This window comes from Aptenodytes patagonicus, chromosome 27 (genome assembly GCF_965638725.1).
Source record: "Aptenodytes patagonicus chromosome 27, bAptPat1.pri.cur, whole genome shotgun sequence".
Lineage (NCBI taxonomy): Eukaryota > Metazoa > Chordata > Aves > Sphenisciformes > Spheniscidae > Aptenodytes > Aptenodytes patagonicus.
In genome coordinates, this window is record NC_134975.1 from 2,511,369 (window position 1) to 2,531,868 (window position 20,500).

A 20,500-nucleotide genomic window follows, 5' to 3' on the forward strand; every position below is an offset into this window, starting at 1 on the left:
TCCAGCCTTCGCTCTGCTACTTCTCAAAAAGAGAAGCCGGGTGTAAATGGTGAGAGAGGCTGAGTTATGGCCAGCGCTGTGCTGCTCTGCTTGGAGGTCAGTGCTTGAAGTAGCTCATAGATTAGCGCAAAGTCTCTTATAATTAAACTCCAGGCAGTGAAATAGCACTGGAAGGTGCTGCTCTGCCCTGCCAGTTTTCTCCTGCAGGCCAGTTTAGTTTTCCCTGGTCGTATTTGAGCTGATGGGTCCCTAAATCTGCTCTCTTGAGCCGCTGACGCTTCTTTGCAGTGGTCGGTCTATGGGGTTCAAAGTCATTGCCAGGCCACAGGGGCCTTGGGAGCTTCTGGGCAGCAGGAGGAAACTCTTTGGTCTCCCTCCAAACCTGCTTCACGTACTGCTGAAAAATCTTTTGGGGTTAGGAGTGGTGAGCGCTCGCCTGGCTTCCCAGGCCCTTGGGTATGTGTACAGAGCATGGAGATAAAACCGCCTTTGAGTCAAAATTAGGCTATGTACCCTGGGATCCCCGGGAGAATAAACGTGCATGGCCCCGGTGATCGTCTTTGCTGCCCACCGTGGCAGTTGCAGCGGGCACGTTTGCACCCAAGAGTTTTCTTGTTCTACAAACTCACTGCGGTTTCGCCTCTTTTTACAGGAACTTCTTTCAGCTTGTAAAGAAACAGCACTTAGACACTGTGGGGCACTCCTCAGCTGGCCGGTGAGGTCTGCCGGACCCAGCGGCGTGGTGGGCTCGGCGTGCCCCGCTGCCGTGCAGAGGCGTGTGGATTTGCACTGCCGCTTGCAGGGGAAGAGTTAATGTTGCCGTGGTGCGTCGCCGTTTTTGCGCTTGTTGGGTTTGAATAGAATGGATTTTTTTTTTTCTTTTTTAAATCTGGGGCTAATGTGCAATTCAAATCATGTTTAGTCATCGCCCGATTGCCTCTTTTTAATAACAGCTGGACTCTTCGAGGGAAAACTGTCTTGCTCTGCCAAGGGGCTTTAACTCTGCCGGCCTCCCGTTCCAGAGCCAGGTGTATCGCTCTTAAACATGCTCCTGGGGTCCGTGCCGAATGCGGGGGGCTCGCCTCAAAGCCTTTCCACGCTGCGGGGCCAGTGAACTTTAGGAGGGAAGAGCCTCTGTAAATGCCATACGATATTTAAGATGCTGTTCGGCGGGTGCAAAGAGATAAAAAGCCCCTTCCGAGGCCTTTTGCCTTGTGGTGCACCTGAAATGTGTCTCCTTCACTCGGCCGGGCGGCATTCCTGACATGTTTGTTTCATCCCTGACGTCGAAGTCGAAGAATGCTTTTCAACTCGGCGCTGGGAGAGTTGCAGGTGTACTCTTAGCACATGTCTGTGACTTTCTTCTCTTCCTCCCCTGCTGATCCCGTTTGGGGCGAGCATAAACTTCTCACTGTGAAAGCCGCGGTGTCTCGACACAGAGAAACCTCAGAACTGCCGGCTGTTGCGGCTCCTGCCCAACGCGGTGTACAGAACAACACTTCAAATGGATTTTTTTTTTTTGCCTTCCCAACCTGTTTTCCAAGGTGTACGTTGGAAGAAAGGACGGGGGGCAAGCTTGTGTTGCCTGTTTCCCTTAGCTTGCGTAAAAAAACCCACGTTGCTGAGAAGGTGAGTTAGTCCAAGAAAGCAGCCAGTCACTGATCCGGTGTTGCTCGGGCTTCATTAGTGTGAAGGAGTAAATCAGGACCTCCCCGGTGTACAACCAGAACGGGCACGGCGCTTTAAGCAACTCGTGCTCTTTATGCTTCCCATCTCCTTTCATAAGTACAGATCTCGGAGACCTGCAGCTCAGTCTGTTCTTGCACTAGACTTGTCCCAGGCACTTAGAGTAGGTTTTTAACAGATGAAGCGAGCCGAAAGATCAAGCTTTGCTCTAACTTTAGGTGACTTTGTGGACTAATTCTGTAATCTAGTTCCAGAAGAGACGGCAGGGAGTGCGCAGATCGTCCAGGGGCGTAGGCTGGCCCGGGGCGTGCTTGAGTGAGGCCATCGGTGAGACCCAGCTGCGTTGGATGTCGCCACCGTCTTGCTGCGAGACGGCGAATGGGACGTTTCTCTGAATCCCCAAGCTGAGCTTCTGGTGTCCATTTCCCATGGAGATAAAGCTGTGTTTGATGTTTCTGAAATGCGCTGAGGCCCTTGGATCCGCCTACGTTGTGTGATTTTGTGTAAGCTGTGCTGTTTAAAAGTCATTCCTACGTGGCAGCAGAATAGAGGGTCCTTCCAACACCAACGTACTGTTTGTATAAGGACTGCGATAGGGACTTTAATGTATGTTCCTGCCGCATGTATCTAATCTAAGCGGAGTCCTCATGTTGGCGGTATTTTGGAGAACGGCTGTGACTATCTCTGCTGGCTCAGTCTCAGCGCGTATCCCTCTGTGACCAGCTCCAAATCTGGGCTGGAAGCATGAAGTGATGTTGGAGACGAAAGAGCTGTGCTGACTTGGGTTGAAAGGGGCAGCTTGAGATCGCTCCTGCGTTTTGTCGGGCTTTTGGAGGAGTGGAGCGTGAAACCCAGCATCGCTCCTCGTTCCTGCACCCTGCTCCGTGTACCATGAGGCCAAGATCTCCTGCGTGAGAGGCGATTTTGCGGATGGAAGTGGGAAGGGGTGCAAGGCACACGTGGAATATTTCAGTGTAAACCCTGGGCTTCCCTGTTGCTTCCCGTCCCCTGCTGAACGCGTGTTGGTGTACGGGAGCGTCGACTCCGGAAGGACTTTAGCAGCGCTCGGAGCCTGCGAGGGGAAAGAAACAGGAGGAATAAATACGTTGAGATGAATTTCAAAAAGGTGGTGGGTGACAGCTGTGCGTCCTAGGATTGGAGTGTTTCTGAGAATAAAACCATCAGTTGCTGTCATTCACCCTCCGGGTATGAAATTGGAAGCCCAGTTACCCTTGAGTGTTTCATAACCTTTACCTTTTGGAGGTCAAGGCCATGTCATCATTAATCTACCATCGCCTGAAAGCCTCGGGGCTCTGCTTTTCATCCTGCCATCCGTCATGCTGCAGCGAGATACAGGAGAGTGACCAGAAGGGTCCGGTTCTATACACACATGTGGGCACACACCCTTCCATTCTCCGAGAATGAAAACACCGAGGGTGCGATTACGGAGGCTCGTGTCTGTCTCTCTGCATTTGTGATGAGGATACTCCGGGCTTCATCTGCAAATCCAGAGCAGTTTCCTCCCGGGGATGCTTTAATCTGCGGAGAAAGGAGCACTCTGCCCATGCAGCATGAAACTCGGCCTCGGGGGCAGAGATTTCATAGCGATGTGGGTTTTTAAAATACAGAGTGGGTGCACCAAGCAAGTCGTTTCCCTGCACGTCGGGGAGCTGCCCCTTTGAAGAAGGCTGTTGCCTTACCTCCTCCGTGGCTGTTATTGTGCCGTGAGCCTTGGCCAAACCGGGGCAGCGAGCTGTGATCTGACAAGGGGATAGCTGGAAACGACAACTGAGCGCGTGGAGCATCTCCCGTGCGTTGGTCCCTTTCCCCCGGTCTGAATCTGTGCCAGGGTCTCCTGGAGAGCCAGGCTGGTTCTTCATCCTTCTCCCTAGCCAGCTGCTCGGGGTGAGCCCGACGTTATTCCTGAAGTCTCATTTCGCAGCGCACACGTGCAGCAATTGCTGTTTAATCTACGTGTCTTGAGACCTGGGCGCTGTGAGCACAGAGCGGGATGTGTTAATGGATGGTGGGGCCTTGCTGGCCTCGTCCTTTGCAGCAGCTCGCTCGGTGCGGAGATCAGAGGTGCTCGTGATGAATCGTTTATTAGAAGCTTGTAGGCGCTGGGGGCCGAGGGCGGTTGTCCTGCTTCTTGCCCTGAACACCAAAGGCAGTGAGATGCTTTTAGGTGATCTGGGATCAACTTTTGTCCGCCCTCTAAGAGCGAGGCTGGCGGTGGGGTTTTCCCCTCTGTAGAAGTTTAAGTCCTGCAGGTAAGTTAACCAGAACGTCGCACCGGAGCACTGCTGCCGCGGCTCCTTATTCCACCGCTGCAGGAATTGCTGCTTGCAGCTTGCTGAGCTCAGGTGGGAGAGGAGAGCGGCAGGCTCGCTGTCAGCGGAGGGCTGAGATCTCCCTTGCAGGGAGCTCGTGTGTTGTGTTCAAAGGTAACCAGCTGTGCTCCGCCTGCCCCGAGCTGGGATCTGCTCTGTTGGCAGGGCAGCGGTGAGTGCCAGAGCTCTGCGCACCATGGAAACCATGAATTAATGCCTTTTGGCATTAACTCTTCCAGCACCGGCGGTAGCGCTTCTGCCTTCTCCCGGGAGAAAGGGAATGATCCAGTTTTTAAATGGATCCTTCTCTCTTTTGGGAATAAGTGATATGAGCCAGAGGACAAGCGGTTAAACCTGGATTTAATCAGTGCTGACAGGCACTCTTCCAGTCTGGAGCTGTACAGCCCCTATTGCCCTTCGGGACCTCTTCCCGTGCACACCGGGGAGCTCCCCGACTCGTGTCACTTGCTTCAAGATCAAAAAAAAAAAAAAAAGACTGCTTGAAGCCCGAGGTTTCTCTGGAGGCTGCACGGGGCTCGTTGAAACGCCGCGGTGCGGAGGGGCGAAGCCCCCTTTCCTCGCTTTCTTGCCTGGCGCTCCCGTTCTGGTTCTCTTCATCCCTCCGCTCAGTTCAAGTTGCCCCTGCGTGGAAGAGGGCAGGCAGGACCCTGGGGACAGAAGGACCTGATTCTGCCCGGGGTGGTGCAGAGTCTGCCCCCTCGGTGCCTGGAGTCCGCGGGGTTTGGACTGGGCACTCCAGACGAAGAGGGAGCCCGGATCTCGCTCCGGGGAGGAAGCGGATCCCGAGGCGGATTCCCATGGTGGTGGGATGCTGTTACTGACAGCAGCCCCGCGCGGAGCTGTGCCAGCGCCCTGCGGTCCCGCAGATGAAATTTAGGGGCCAAAATGAAAGCTTTGGGATTGCACAGGGCGCAGCGCAAATACGTCGATACGCTTGTGTAAATGCTCCTTGTTACCAGATCGCAGGAAAGACTTGGCTTCAGGGCTTGGAGTCCTTCATAAAAGCGCTTTCCCCCCGCCCCCCCCTTCCTTCCCCCACCCCCCTTTTTTAGACAAACTACAAAATAACTATCGTGGCGTGAGTGCAAAGGGAACAAGCCTAGAAATAGTAAGGTTAGAAAATAAATCTGACATCCTGCCAGAAAGGTCAGCTTTCCCTGCAGATGCTGGTGCACCCATTTGCACGCCGGAGCACGGCCCCGGGGCACTACCAGGGGTTGATAGATGCAGAGATAGCAGCGTTTTGATAGAGGTAATTTTCCTCAGATGGGTTTCAGCACCCCATGAATCAAAACCTGTCAGCGAGAAGCTAAAGATGGAGTGAAGTTTATTGTACGCGTGTTTGCATCTGACACTGTCGTGCTAGGGGGTCAAGTGAGCGAGATCATTAGGACCGTGTTGATTTAGTAGGACGGTTATGTGCTTTCCCTGCAGGGCAGTGGTGGGGGCGGGAGGCGTGGGGGGTGGCTTACCGAAAAAATAAATAAAAACCTACAGCTCGGTGCAGTCCCTGGGAGCCTCCCATGTCCTTTTATTAAAGACACAGCGCTTTTCTTCTTGAAAGTGGCTTTGGGGCCATCCTCTTGCTCGTGGGATTTAAACCACGCGGGCAGCAGTGGTGGTTTTTAAGAGCCTGTTTAATGTCGCTAATGCACAGGTTGGATTTTCTTTGTGTGGCCACAGCCACAGTACGTCGTGCTGCTCCAGCGAGCAACTTTTCCTTCCCTTCCCTGTCTCCGTGATGATAATCCCCCCCGGCGTCCTTTGTTCGCAACCCTCAAGTTTCGCTGCTTTTTCTGGGACGTTGCTTCTTCCTGAAAGCTGGAGTAATCCTAACCTGGGCCGGGTGCTGGGTCGGGAGAGGGCTCTCGGCTGCTCCCCCACGGGAGCCTAGGACAGACGCGTGCCTGCTGTCCCCCTCCGTCCTCCTCCATGAAATGGGACTGGGGAGGGCAGGGAGTGCCGAGGGTGATTTAACCTTTGCTCATAGCTTCACTGTCAAACCACGGAAGGGAGGACCGGCAGGACGGAGCAGGTGGGCGAGGGTGGCGATGTCCTAACCACAGAGCCGTCTTCCAAACAGTCCTGGGCGGAGGATTTCTGGGGAGGAAGGTTAAGCTGTCGGCTCGGTGGGGCTGCCAGCACTTGCCACGGCGTTCGGCAGCAGACCCTGCCGTCAGGGGCTGCAACGCACGGGGGGAATCAAACGTGTTTGGGCCACGGCTGCTGGCGGCTTCCTACGGAGCTGGAGCTTGTGAGAAGCTCGGAGCTTTCAGTTCAAACGCCTCGGCCAGCCCTGTTGCCACAACACACGTCCGTGTCGGGAGTAATAGCGCTGAGCGGGTCGCCGTGGCCTCGTTTATGTAAGGTGTTGACACGGCTAGGTTACCCCGCTGCTTGCGAACGGGGCGCCCGGTGCCACTCTGGTCAAATTTGGCGCGGTTTATGACCTTGAGCTTAAACGGATAAGCGTCCAGCTCGATTCCTCTGCTTGGCCGGCTAATTCCAGTTGATCCAGGTGGAGCGCTGGGACTTGAAGCGTATTTTCTTGGAAACGGTGCTCCTGTTCTCCTTCTGCCTGGTGCCCCTTGCTCTGAACCCCAGGCGATGGCGTTGGTACCTCTGGCTCCTCAACGCAGTGGGAAGCCGTGCATCAGGGCGGCGCGGCCGGGGAGCCTTCGGCGAGCGAGAGCCTGCTTGTGAGCCGCGCTCCCCGGGATAACGAGCTGTGGTGGATGGGGTTGTGGGGAGTGAGAGCTCTGAGATGTGCTTAATGACAGGGGAGGGAGAAGCGGTAGGAGCCTGGCAAAGCAATCAGGCAGCCTTAACTGTAGAAATGGCCTGAAAGAGGCACGAAACAGCCGGAGGTAGGAATAAATCTGCAGAAAATGGATGCGTTGAGGCTTTTACAGGCGGTGATGGGTTTGGCTATTACTGGCGATCAGGACATCGGCGTGGGTGATGGCAGCGGAGGTAAAAAGCCTCCAGGTTTTTTGGAGAACCTTGAGAAGCAGGGATCGGAAGGCTCCGGGAAATGTCAGCAGAAATTTGCTCGCTCGGGCAGGAAATAAATGAAATGAGACTTAGGAAGATGGAGCGAGTGCCAAGCCTCCGTCTCCAAATGAGAATGTTTCTGAGAGAAGCGGCACAGCCTCTGTACCGTGGGGGTGACCGTCAGGTCCCTACTGCTCGCTTTCCCAAGGGCATTGCGAAGGTCCCTGCGACAGCTGTCAGTGCTTCCCCCAAATCCCTCCTAGACCAACATCCAGACAGAGGTGAGGTTCTGGCTGCTGAGGCTGGATTTTCCTTTGCACGTGCCCACCTGCGCCCTGTCGCGGTAGCTGTGACGAGCGTCTATCCTTTCCTTCCACCCTCCTTCGTGCTCAGGTTTGAGCGTGAAGAAATTCAGAGCAAAGACGATACGGCGCTGTGAGGATGGGCAGGCTTGAGGGGGGCTGTGGCTTTATTTGAGGAGGTCGTGCCGCGGGGCTGGTAGGTGGATGCTGCCCTTGTGTGTCTTCATCGATCGCCGCTGAAGGAGCGGAGCCACCCACGTTACCTGACGTGCTCTGCAGGAGCTCTTCTCCAGCACGCGCAACGCGTCCCCTACGGACGGTGCACTTTGCCAAGGCGGAGGAGAAGCCCGCTCCGCTCTCGGCGTCTCCGCTGCCTTGCTCCAACTTTTAGCAGGTGCTCTGGTAGCCGACTGCGGGAGGAGTGGGGGTAGGAGGAACAGGATTTAGCGTTAAACGAGCACCCTGGGGCATTGCCAACAAAATAAATCTTCGTCCTTCTTTGTGCCAGAGTGAAGAAGACGAGAAACTGAAGAAGAGAAAGGAGCGGTTTGGCATTGTAACGAGTTCAGCCGGGGCTGGAGCTACAGAGGACACAGAGGTAAAACCTTTTCCTGAGCGGGTGGGGAGCGGCCGAGGATGCTGAGGGGAGCAGTGGCAGTCCCGGAGGTGGCAGCGTGACTCCGCACACCTGGGACCTCGCTCAGCGCCGGGTCCCCCACGCTGGCGTGGGGCTGGCCCCGAGCGGCGGGTGGGTGTGCTCCTGTGGCCGCTCGGCCTCTTTTCCTTGGCAGTGAGTGTTGAGCTTCTGCCATCCGATCTGTTGCGGCTTTTCCCCTGGCTCCCGCTGGAAGTAGGCTGCTCTGGAGTCTACCGAGCCACGGGAGCGTGCCAGCACGTGTTGGCATCCAGCTCCTCCTCTTGCAGGATGGCACGGATGCTTCCAGAAGGGGCGGGGGGGCACATCTGCTCTACTCCGGTTTCTCCCACCCTGGTTCCCCCTCCCCTCGGGTTGAGCTGACTCGCTCTATCTGCTCCTTGTGCTCTCTAATTCCCCGTCTCCTGGATGCTTCTGGACCCTCTGCTTCCCCTTGGATGCGATCGTAGGTCTTCATCAATAAATCCCCGGAGACTCTACAATATAATGAGGATTGAGATGCTGACCCTGTTTCCAGCTTTTCTCCTCCATGCTTTGTTCTGTCCTCTGTGGTTTTGGCCCATCTTTTAAATTTGTAAGCTCCTCAGGGCAATTTTGTGCTCTTTTATGTACTTTTACGCTTTCTTCTGCTTCAAAGTCTTCCCAGTCACCACGCAGGCTGTGCTCCGGCGCGGTAGCTCCTACGTTGTTAGGTGGGGAGTGCCGCGCGCACCTATGGTGCCACGTAAATACGGCTCCAGTGCGGATCAGCCGGAGTCGGGCACCCCTCTCCTGGGGACAAAGGGACCCCTCCGGGGTGGGGACTCCCGCGTTAACAATCAAATGGCAAAGGTTGCGGCAGGGCGAGTGTTGGGTCTTGGAAACTGCTTAACCAGATGGCTCCTGGGCTCGGCAGACAAGAAGTGGGTTTTGTTTGGTTCCTAAGAGCAATCTCAACAATTCAGGTGGGGTTTAGGGGCTGCTTTTTGTGTGTGTGTTTTGTTTTGGGTTTACTGCAGAAACGCTGCCCCGCGTGAAGCGGGGAGCGGCGTTCCCAGCCTTCTGCCGAGCATGGGAGAATGAGCCCCTCCGGCCCGCGCGGAGGGGGCGGCTGGGCGAGGGATTCCATGCTTTTCCGTTAGGTCACTTGGAGATTGTGCCTGGAACAAAAAGGTCTTTTTACTGGTATTGTGTGCACTCAAATGCACCTTTCCCCTGGAGATTCTTGATTAGGGCTTCTGTTGCCCCCGGGCTATTTATCCTGCTAAAAATTAAGATTTATATGCCCCTCGTGTATCGGCTTAAAGGCATATCTGAGAGACGCAATAGTATATTTAATGCGTTTTAGTGTGTCCCTCTCACCTTTTCCATGAATAGGAGAGTGTTAACCCTTTGCCCTTTTACATTTCCCACCTCCCCACTGCCTGGAAGGGTTTCCAGGCCTCTGAAGTAGTCATTGTTCCCAGCTCAGCCCCTTTGTAGCGCGTTGCCAGCAAGACGAAGTGACTTCAGCAGCACTGTATCTCAGGCACTGTATATTTCTGCTGCTTGATTTTGGGGCACCCTTTGTCCCAACGTTAGAATAAAAACTTCGTAGCTCCCTTGAGCGAACGTGGTGTCGGTGCACTCGGGAAGGGGGCCGGAGCCACCGAGCTCCGGTGTGGTTACCGATACCAGACGCTTAATAAATTCCCCATCGGGTTGTGTGAGATTTTAAAGAACTTGCTCGGTTTGTTTCTCTTTGGTTTTGATTTTTTTTTTTTTCTTGTAATTCCTCTCTGCAGGCAAAGAAGAGGAAAAGAGCAGAACGCTTTGGGATCGTCTGATGCCGGTCCTTTTTAGCTTCAGCCCATTTGCAGTGTGCCTCTCGAGTGCGTGCATACTCTTTCTCTCTCTTTCCCCCACGTTCTCTCACTCCCACACTGTTTCTCTAGGTTTTAGTGATGAGTAGACAGGGAATCCCCCGTAGTTGTATGATTGTGCTACTTACTTTTTTTTTTTTCCAAGTTACGAAGTTTAAAAATGAAGAAAAGTTGAGCAAAAAGAAGAAACTGTTCTCGGTGCATCTCCGGTAGCCCGCAGTCCGGTGGTTTCCCAGCAGCTCGCACCGGAGGTACCGTCCGGCGGGGAGAGGTGGAGAGTGTCCCCGGTGCCCTCCGAGTGTCGCTGGGAAACGCCTGTGCAGGGGAGAGTCAAACTCTGCCCGGTAAACAGACGGGCAGGTAGAGCAGCGGTAGGAGCGCAGTGTCTGCTGTGCGATGGGGAAGGGAAAACCTTGAGGAGTGGAGATAGAGCAGGGTTTGCTCGGCCCTCGGCGGTTGCTTTTCTAGTTTAAGGACTGCCGGCGTGCCGCTAAAGCAAGGACCGGTTTGCAGCGTGTTGTCTGTTTGCCGTCCGATGCCGTCTCCACCTCTCAGACCGCCCTGGTCCTCTCCTCCTCCACCCTGTGGAAACGGGCCCCAAGGTTCGGCTGTATCCTGGTCTCTTCCCGGCAGCTGGGACGAGAACGCGCCTCGTCTTGAGAGCACAATGCATGACGCGAGTCCTGCTCTGGATCTCTGGCGTCTTACCCCTGGCTCGTCCGAGGTCTGACGGGTTGAACGTCAGGGAAGGATTTTCTCAATTATATTGTCTCACGTTTTCAAAAATGGAAGTGGCGTGTGTGATCGCCGACACGCGGGGCAGTTTCACGACTGCCTTCCTTCCCAGGGTGAGGCTAATGGGAATTGTCAGAGCAAGAATTGCCGGTTAACCCTAGATCAAGACCGGTGTCCTAAAACGAGGAGGAAAACGTAGCAACGCGTTTGCAAATAGAGCCTGTTCTCACCACTTCATTTATCCCGCCTTGTTAAGCCATCTGCGGCTCGTGGCGTTTCACCTGCGTTTTCCAGGTTCCCCTAAGGTCAGTGATACGTTTCTCTCCTTAAACGACAAACCAGCAGAGCCGCTTTGTCCCGTGTGTGTTCTTGGGCTGGATTTTCTCTTGTCCCCTCTTTGCCTCAGAGTAGCTCCCAAGCTGGTTTAATTCGCAGACTGGTTGAAGAATTAAAGCCCCAGTCTTCTCCGAGCTGCCGGGCGGTGCAGGAGAGCACCGGCGTTTTCCTGGGACCTGTGTTTTGAGCGTGGAAGTTCTTGGTAGCTGTGCAGGAACAGGGTTCCTCCTGCTGCGTTGTCCGTAACCCTTTTTGGTGAAATTACGGAAGAAAAATCTGTCCGAGTCAGGTGAAAGGCAGCGCTGCCGCAGCTTGTGAAGCGCTCCTTGCCGCTTTAGCGTTTCAGACGGCACCTTTGTTCTTGGGGAGCCGTAAAGAGCAGTTCCCCGGGGTGGCTTGCGTGGGTGGAAGAAGTGGTGGCAGTGGAGAAGCGCAGGACCCCCCGAAGCCGGTGGTGCTGGACTGGCGGCGCTGGGGCAGAGAGGAGCTGCCTGCTGCCCTTTCCTCCTTTGCCTGCCTGGAGGATTAGTTTCACTCGCAAGCGTTCGTTCCCGCTGCATCTCCCACCCTGTGCAGAGCTTTCCCTCACAGATACCTCGGCCCCGGGCCTAAGCAGAAATCTGTCTGTCTGCTTGGATTTTTAGATGGGCATTGTGGCTGGAATCCTTCTCTTGTCTGAAGACTGATGTCCTAGGATTCTTATTTCTGACCGTAACCTCTTACCGGAGAGATGTTTGCCTTGTCCATGCTTGGTTCCTTAAGACGCTAGAGAACAGCGGCCGTGTGTACAAATCGAGCTTTTCAGAGGCTTATACCTGATTCTTAATAAGCAATATATATATATTTTTTAACGTAGAAGTCTTCAAACCGCTTCTGTTCCATTACTGTTTGCAGTCTGACTGCGTCCGTGTGCCCTCGGTGACTCTAAGCAATACCTTGGACGTTTGTTTACTTTCCCAAAGGGCAGCTAAAAGCCACGGGGTCCGGGTTAGGTTGTGTGTCTTGGGTTGTCAGTGGCTGAGTGAATCGAAGCTCCCTTGCTCCTTCCTGATTTAATGTAATAACGTTATTCTGATTTTTTTTTTTTTTTTTTTTTGTATGTCAGATTTTGTAAGATGTATTTTCTATTTGGCTCATGATCTTTTTGCTGGTTATTTGCTTGAAATGTTTTGTAGTGTGCCAGGGCAAACACTGCATTTCATTCTCGGTTTCATAATAAAACTGCTTCTCCAAGGCAATTCTGGTATCTGTCAGTTTGATGCATGGCGCGGCCGAGGCTCGGGGCCGGAGCGTGCCGCCGGGAGGGAGCTGGAGCAGATGGAGACTTGGCCACTGCCACTCCTGCCTGCGCGGGGGTGGCTGGGGGGGGGCAGAGAGCCCGCCTGGCCGGGCCGTCGCCAGCGGTTAGGGATTGCCCTAACGTTGACTTTGTGTGGCCTGGCCAAAGTCCTAACCCCCCCCCTCCCCCCCCCCCCCCTTGCCTCTCCAGATTGACCTTGCTGCTTCGTTCGGATGCAAATCTTGCTTCCCGCTGACCTCGGGGAGCTGCGCGGGCTCTTCAGGGCTGGGACCCGGCCGTAACCCAAATCAGGGCTACGGACAAGTAACAGGGCGGTTGCTGCTTCTCACGGCCGATGGTTTGGTGCTGTAGACCAAGGGTCGTTGTAGAGCTTGAGGGGAAGCACAGATACCTCCTGGCTTCGCTGTGTCTGCTTGCTTCGGGCCCCTCTGTCGTAGCCTGGGGGTTCCAGCCGACGGGACACAAGCCGGGGACTGCCGGGGACTGAGATGCTGCTGGTCCAGGAGCTCTCCAGGGGCTGCAGGTCGGTGGCGGCTGGATCCTGAGCCTGGAGGGCGAGGAGACGCCGTGGGCTGCGCCGCCCGTCTCCCGTCTTCCAGCAGTGTTGATGACGGCACGTGGGACTTCCACTCCGACGGTGGGATGCCGTCGCCTTCCCCCTGAGCCGAGGGCAGAACCAAGGACTCCCGATTTCGCCGCTGGCTCCGCTCTCTGGCCCGGGGATCAGAGCGGCGGGGGGGTCCCAGCCCCGCTTCTGCCCTGCCCGGCCGTGCGTCCTCCTCCCTGGGTCGCTCTCCTTTGCTCGTGGGGTCCCGGTGGCGTTTCTGCCCCGGCAGATCTCCTCCCGGGGCCGGTGAAGCGACGTGTGCGTCTTCTCCCCCTCCCTCCCTCCCTCCCTCCCTCCCTCGCGCCGTCTCCTCCCCTCGTTGGGGATGAGTTTCCCTCGGCCGTGGTACCAAAATCGGGATGAGCTCCGCTCCCTCCCTCTCCGTGCGGATGCGCCGGTGTCCCCAGCCCGTGCAGGCAGCAGGGCCGGCAGCGCTGCCCTCGCTCTCCTTCCCCCCCCCCCCCCCGGCTCCCCGGGGAGGTGCCGGGGGCTGTTTTGTAGAAGGACGCTGCTGCATCTTTCACCCGCCGGGCTTTCCCCTCCTGGGCGTAGGGGAGAATCATTCCAATCACACTGTGTTTAAAACACCACCTAATTTATTTTTCCTCTCCAAGCTGGGGGCTGCTCGTGACTAATTTGGGCTGAATAGGGGAAGAAAAAAAGCAGCGGGCACACAATGAGCGGGGGAAAGTGTGGGAAAGCGAGCGAAAGAAAAGGAGGGCTGGGGCTTGCAGCGTGAGAGCTGGTAACGCCGAGCAGTGCCCAAATTCAGCATGAAGTCACTTTTCACAGCAGACGCTTGGGCTGTAAATGCGAGTGGGACGATAGGTCAGGCCCGGGGGGGGGGTGGGGGGGTGGGGTGAGAGGGAGAAATGGGGGGTTTGCACAATGGGGTGAGGAGCGAGGTGCGCGGCGGGGGGGGGACGTGCGCTCCGGTGCCAACGTGTCCCTTCTTCCAGCTGCGCCGTCCTCGTCTCCCAATGGCCTCTTGCCCCCAGATCCTCCGTGGGTGGGTTGGAAACGTCTTTTGTTCAAATTCACAAAAATTGGGAGACAAAAGAGCGGAGCCTGGAAGTGCGGATGAGCCCGAGGAGGGACGGCACCGCAGCCCGGCACCGAGCCCCCGCCGCCGCCCTCCACCTGCGCCTGTGCCGGAGCTGATGAGCGTGGCCGGTGTCCCTCCCGGCTCGGTGCCACTGTTCCCGCAGCTGGGAGCCGGGACCGCGCTGCGGGATCTGGGCAGGATGCGGGATGTGCCAGGTCCTGCCGCGGGGCTCCGTGGGGGGCTGAAGGAGGGGGGTTCCATCGCAGGAGGTGGCCATGGGCCACTGCTGTGAAGACCTTCTCCTTCTCTCTCTCCAGACTCACCGGTCTCGTGCATCTTCTCCCCGAGGAGCCTGAGCGTTGACTTTCCTCAGCTGGTTGCTCCCGCCCCGCGGGGCCTTTCTCCAGCGGCAGGAGGCTGGCCGGGAAGCAGGAGCGAGGGCTGGTTGCTGCCTCCCATCCCCTTGAATCCTTCCTTCCAGCCCGGCACCACTGTGGCTCCGTAAGGGATGTTCTCGCTGGGGGACGGGGAATTGGGATGCCTCGAGTCCTGCTTGCGAGCAACCTGCTGCCCTGAGCCTGGGGTGGTTTGGGGAATCTTTGGGATTGCGGCGAAATCCCGTCCCCGCCGCAGGTTGGAAGTCGAGTGGTGGCACTGCTGGGGGGCTGAGCCACCCGCTCCCTGGGGAGCCTTGGCCCCAGAGCCGGGCACGGTGCCGTGCTGCTGCCGCTGCTGCCTGCGTGCGATCTCTCTGGCAGCGCGGCATCCCGCCCCGTCGCCGGCGGTGGGGGGGCTGGACCGTGCCCAGCTCTCCCGGATAATCGGCCTGGTTCTGGCGTCTCCCCCCGGGGCCGCGGCGAGGCCGGTGGAGCTCCGCCAAGCTCCCCGTTGATGGTTTAATTACTGTGAATGTTGCATGCGGACGGTCTTGTTAGGCGGCAGAGGGGAAGGTTCGGGGAGCCATAGTATGTCATGGTGCAGCTGTGGGTGGTCGTCCGGATGTCCCTGTCCTAATTTGTGTGTCGTCCCCCCCCCGAGCCCTGCCCCTGGGTCTCTGAATTAGGTCACCCAACGGCTGGGGGGAGCAGTGATGTGGGGTGCAGCCCCCGCGGCCTCGGGGGAGACGTGACCAGAACAAAAGCAAGCGCTCGTTAAACTCTTGACATCGTCATCCTCCGAAGCAAACAAACCAACCCCCCCCCTCACCCCCTGGGACCTCCATTCCTCCGGTGGCCCTTCTGGGTGGGTGGCACAGCCTGGCCCCCCCCCCAGGCGGACCCCCGAGGCCGTGGCCCCCAAGGACGGTGGGCAGAGCCAGAGGCTTGGTCACAATGGGGATGCTGCGGAGCCGTGGCCGGGTCTCCCCGTCAGAGCTGGGTGTTGTCCCCCGGGGGAACCGGGGCTGTGTTGGGGTACGGGGTGTCATTGCCCGCGGTGTGTTGTGTCATGCTTCGCGCTGCCCCGCGGGTGCTGGTCCGGTGCCATCCTGTGGGTCCTGAAGACCCTCGGGGAGCTTTATCCGTGGGGAAGCCGAGTCCGGAGAAGGCAGAGCAGGCAGCTCCCCCCAGAGCAGCTCCGGCGTTGGAGGGACTTGGCGCCTTGTCCTCGACCACGGCCGAGACCTCAGCCCGGCCTGGAGCTGCCCGTGGCCCCACGGTGAGCTCTTGGCCGAGATGGGGCAGGGGGTCTCCGGGTGGAGCAGGTGGGACCCGCAGCAGGAGCGAGGGGTGCAGGGTAGGGATGGGGTGCTGCTGGGACTGGGGGGAGCGGCGGCCTCCGAGCATGTCCTGGAGGACCTCGGCTCGAGGACGGCTGGAGCAGGAGAGCGGGGAAACGGCCAACGTCCACCGAGCCGCCGCTGCCGGCAGGGCCTGGGACCCGCCTGACCCCGGCGGGGTGAGAGTCCGTGCCGGAGCCGCGTCCTTGTGTCTGGTCCCCGCTTGTGCCAGAACGTCCCCGCTGCTCCCCCGGCCCTGTGGGCAGTGACCCTCCGCTGCCCACCCTGTCCCCTCCCGCGGCCGCAGCTGTAATTAGCTGCGACATTCTCGGCATACCTGCAGCCCCTAATGAGGCTCCATAAAGGCTGCCCCTGAGCTCGGCTCCTCCGGCACTTGGGGCCACTTGTAAATCTCGGCTTTACAACGGGGGAGCTGCGCTGGGAGGAAGCGGGGGCCGGCGGGGGGGGGGGGGGGGAGGCTCCCACTGGGGCGGGGGGATGCGGCTCTCGCCATCGCCCGGAGCCGGTGGTCCCATGCGGGGTATCCCTGGCACTGCCGCGGGTGTCTCCGTCCCTGTCCCGTGTCCTCCGTCCCCTCCTCGGGGTCAACCCAGCCAGGTTTGCTTGACCTCGCTGCGGCTCTCAGGGGGCGGGGGGGGGGGGAATAAGAACTTGGGATGGCAAACCCACCCCCGCCGGTGGGCACAGGCCGCCCCCACGTCTGCTGCTGGGCTGGGGACGTCCTTCTCCAGTGGGTTTGAGCAGATTTTGGGGTGGTTGCGTTCTCCTTCGCTGGTTCTCAAGGTGTTGGTTCGGTGTTGGCCGCTAAAGCGCAAGGACAAGCGTGTTTGGGAGGGGAGGAGGGGGCCGCGGTTTGGCCCCAGCTAGGAGACGAACCTGGGAATGTCCTCGGCCACCAGCGGCTCTGAGCCGGGCACGGGGCATCGGGCCGGATTTCGTCCCCTCTCATCCGCTTGTCCGTGGTGCGCGGCCAGCGTCAGGAGCGTGGGAAAAATGAGAAGCATTAGGAAACATTTCCCGAGCCGGTCAAAGCCGGGGTCGCCGGATCAGGCCGGGAGCTCCCGAGGGAGGAGGCGGGAGGGGAACGGCGGGGTCGGGCACGGGGGGCTGCCGTGACGCAGGGACCCGGCGCGCGAAGCTGAGCGAGCGGGCGGAGAGGCCGAGGGCCCGTCCCGGGATCGGCACGTGGGGCGAAGACCCCGAGGAGCAGCGGGGCTGCTCGCGCCCCTCCGAGCCCCCGCCCGGCCGCCTCCGTCTCCGCTCCGGCGGGGATGCCGCGTGGCCGACCTCAGGATCCGGTGCCGACCCTGGGATCCGGTGCCAGCAAGGGGCCGGGTCCGGGCGAGGGGCAGTGAGGCAGCGAGCGGAGCGCAGTAACCCAAGCAAAATGCGTTTGTCAGCAGTTTTCCCTTTTTTTTTTTTTTTTTTTTCCTTTTCTTTTTGGCTATATAAATTTTTTATTGTACAAAAAGTCTAAAAAAAAAAAAAAAACCAACCAAGGACGGAACCGGGACAGAGCAGTGGTTATGATATCGTACACAGGAGACTAACGCGAGTTACAGACCAAATGTAGTTTATACAACACAGAAGTAACTGGGACGCTCATTAAGCTTTTCCTTTCCTGTAGCTCTTCCTAATCCGGTTTGTGACCGAGGAGCCGCGAGTCCCCCGTCCCGTCCCGTCCCCCCCCGCACCAGGAGCACCCGCTCCCTCCGTTACTGCTGCCGGATGCTGCCAGGTACCGGCGCGGTCACTGCCTGGTAGCGGAGGTGGAGGGTGGCATCGCAGAAAGGAGCTTTGTAACGAGGCCGTGGTGTAACGAGGTGGCCAAGCAGGGTCCCCCCGCGGCCCCCGGCGTCTCGGAGAGCGGTTCCGACTTTGCCTGCGGGTCAGGGTCTCGGCCGGGCGCCGCGGCAGCCGCTGCGGGACGGCCGGGCGCGAGGAGCCTGGCTTGGTGTCGGCGGCGTCGCAAGCCTCGCCGTGGCCCCGGGAGGGGGGGGGTCTTCTCCCCGGGGGAGGCTGGTCCGGACCCACCGATCCCCGTCCCCCGCAGGTCCCCTCCGTCCCCCGGGGCTGCCGCAGCCTCCCCAGACCCGGCGCCCACGTCCTGCCGGGCTGGGGGGGCTGGAACCCCCTTCTTCCGACCCGGGGCCGGGGGGCGGGGGGGTGTGGTGGTGGTGGTGGAAATTCGTGCCCCGATGCTGCGACACCGCGGTGGAGCCGGCAGCACCTTGGTGTCTCCTCCGGCGGTGAGGAAAAGCCCATCCTGGCGCAGGCGGGACCGATCCTGGCGCCCAGCCAGCCCACGGACACGGCTCCGGCCCAGCCCCGGCTTCTGCGGCGGAGGCAGATCCTGTCCTCGTCTCTTCTTTAACCTTCCATAGTGCAAATGGTTCCCCAGCCCCCGGCAGTCTCTCTCTCTCTCTCTCTCTCTCTCCCCCCCCCCCCCAACACACACGTTTTACAGGGAACATTCGGCATCCCCGAGGCTGCCGCTCCGCTCCCTCCAGCCACCTCTCGCCACCGGCTCCGCCGTCACCCTGCGGCTCCGTCACGGTGACGTTTGTGCTGGGGGTGAGCTGGCAGCGCGAGCCCGGCAGCTCGTGGGACGTCGATGTCGCGGGGGGACGTGGCACCGCCTGCGCTGGCTGGGGGTCCCGGTGCTGCGGCGGGGATGGGTGCCGCCGGCGCGTGGGAGCCCAGCTGTGGTGCCGGCGAGCCCCGGGCTGGCCGGGAGCCCCCGGTGCGGGATGGAGCTGAAAGCTCTGAACTCTTTGATTATTTCTTTTTTAATTTTTTTTTTTTTTTAATTTATTTTTTTAGTTTTTTATTTTTGATGTTCAAGTGCTGTGTTCGGTCACGCGATTAAACCCCCCCTGACCACCCACGGCCTTTTGGTCGTGCGATTTGGACCCGCCGTGTCCCCCCTCCTCTCCCGGGGCCCGTCCTGAGCCCCCTCCCTGGCAGGCACGTCCCGGCCCCCCCCCGGACACCCCTGAACGACAGAACGAGGAACAAAACAACGAACAAACGAACAGAAAAATAACCTAAGACGTTACGCACAGGACCAATACACCGGGTAAATAATAATAATATACTGACGGGGCTGCCGCCCCCTGCCCGCCCTTGGCCAGTCAGCCCCGGGCACTGGTCCCAGTGCCGCCCGCCGCTGGGGGCCGTGGGACCAGTGCCGCCCCAGCACTGGGACCAGTGCCCGGGGCTGACTGGTCCCAGTGCCCGGGGCGGCCCCATCCTTTCTTCTTCAGCGCCACCTGCCTGTAACAGCCGCCCCGGGGACCTGCGGGGGCTTTTGGGGTGATGGGCTGCGGGTTTGGGGTGCTCCATGGCTGCCCCAGTGCCGGGGGCGGACGGGGCGGCTGGACCCCCCGGCTGTGGGCTCCGCACCGGGCTGGACCCCGCGGCGGCTGCCGGTGCCCCGGCACGGGGGGACGATGCCTGTGGGGGGACGATGCCCGCGGGGGGGGCTCCCACCTGCCTCGGCCTCCCCCTTGTTCGAGGCTCTTACAGACCGGGGGGAGCGCCCGTCCCGGGCACCTCCTGTCCTTCCCAGCTCCGAATCGTTGCCGCTCCCCGCCCATGCCGGGCAGGAAGCCCCCCGCCGCCAGCCAGAGCCCGGCCGCATGCGTCCCCCTCCCCAGGGAAGGGCCACGTGCCCCAAGCGTGAGGCCGGTGGCCACGTCCCAGATCAGGGACAGCGAGACCCCTTCCCCGCCAGACACATGGGGCTTTGGCACGTGGCGATGGTTGGGGCGAGGGGGGCAGGTGGATCCCAGCCGGATCCCAGCCAGACCGCAGCTCCCCTGACCCCAGAGCGGGATCCCGTGGCCGGGGCGGCTCCATGCCCTTTCCAGTCCCTTCCGAGCGGCTTCTGGCTTTTTCCTGGTGCGTGGCTCCGCTCCCGGCGGTGGCTGTGCCGTGCCCGGTGCCTCGCAGGGCCTGGGGGGGGACTGGCCCCGGTGCTGGCAATGGCAGGATGGTGCTTCTCCCTGACGGCGCATCCTCGGCCGCGTCTGGTGTGGTTTCGGTGGCAGAGGGGAGCGGCGATGGCCGGGGCCAGACGAGCCCTCATGATCCACAAGCGCTGGGTGGAAGCGAAACGGGGACCGGCAAAATATTTCCATGAGCGGCTTCGCCGGGACCGGCCCCTTCGGCATCACACGGGCACCGCCGGGGTGGGGGGCACCACGCGGGGACGCAGGCGTTGTCACTGGCTCGGCGGGTTGGGAGGTCTCCCCCCTGCCAGGCGGGAGGCTGCCCCCTCCTCTGGCACGGAATGCGCCGGCTCCACGGTGAGACCCGGCGCTGCCGGAGGACGTGGCCCCCCGAAAGGCACTGAACGGCAGGGAGAGGGGGTGCCTTGGTCCCCGGCCCCGGCGGGGGCTGTCACTGGCTGCGGGGTTAATTCCCCTCCGACCGGGCCATCCTTGTTTCCGATGTATTGCGAGGGCCGGCAGCACCCCACTGGCATGCTGGCACAGGGCTTGGGGACCTTGGCCATAAAGCCGCCGGCGTGGGGCCGTTTGCCACGGTGCAACCGCAGGCCGGTGTTTCGGGGCTGAGCTGTGCCCCCTGCCCGGCCCTGAGGGGTGACGGTGGCTGGGGGACGCTCCCCCGGGACAGCCCGCCTGTCCCCGGCACCCTGCTCCTCTGGGGACCCCAGCTCTCCCCGTCCCCTCGCCCCCGACTCCTGCCGTGAGCTGGAGCCGCAGGGTCCGGCCGGGGTGCTGGGAGCCCTCGTGATGCCGCGGCGGGGCTGCAGGGCCGCCATTGCTGGAGCCACCGGGCCGGTGGCATCGGTGCCGGTGGCAAGACCCTGGCGGTGCCGGGAGCCCGGCGTGAGGGGCCCTAAGTGCTTCGGCGCCAGGCGGGATGGTCGGGGTTCGGCACGG

At 59.7% G+C, this 20,500-nt stretch overlaps 1 protein-coding gene across 9 annotated transcripts in view; it reads left to right on the forward strand.

Annotated features, from left to right (window-relative positions):
* Nucleotides 1-12,138, forward strand: part of SARNP (SAP domain containing ribonucleoprotein) — a 32,756-nt gene extending 20,618 nt beyond the window's left edge. For 2 of the 9 annotated variants that reach the window (XM_076360571.1, XM_076360578.1), the window contains 2 exons: nt 7,842-7,896; nt 9,810-12,138. In XM_076360571.1, coding sequence (XP_076216686.1) covers nt 7,842-7,896; nt 9,810-9,901 — 147 coding nt within the window. In that variant the 3' untranslated portion in view covers nt 9,902-12,138. Of the gene's footprint in view, nt 1-7,841; nt 7,932-8,437; nt 8,501-9,751 lie in introns of those variants that run through there. The other 7 variants (XM_076360574.1, XM_076360580.1, XM_076360572.1 and 4 more) reach the window with 5 other exon arrangements.
* The last annotated feature ends 8,362 nt before the right edge of the window (nt 12,139-20,500 follow it).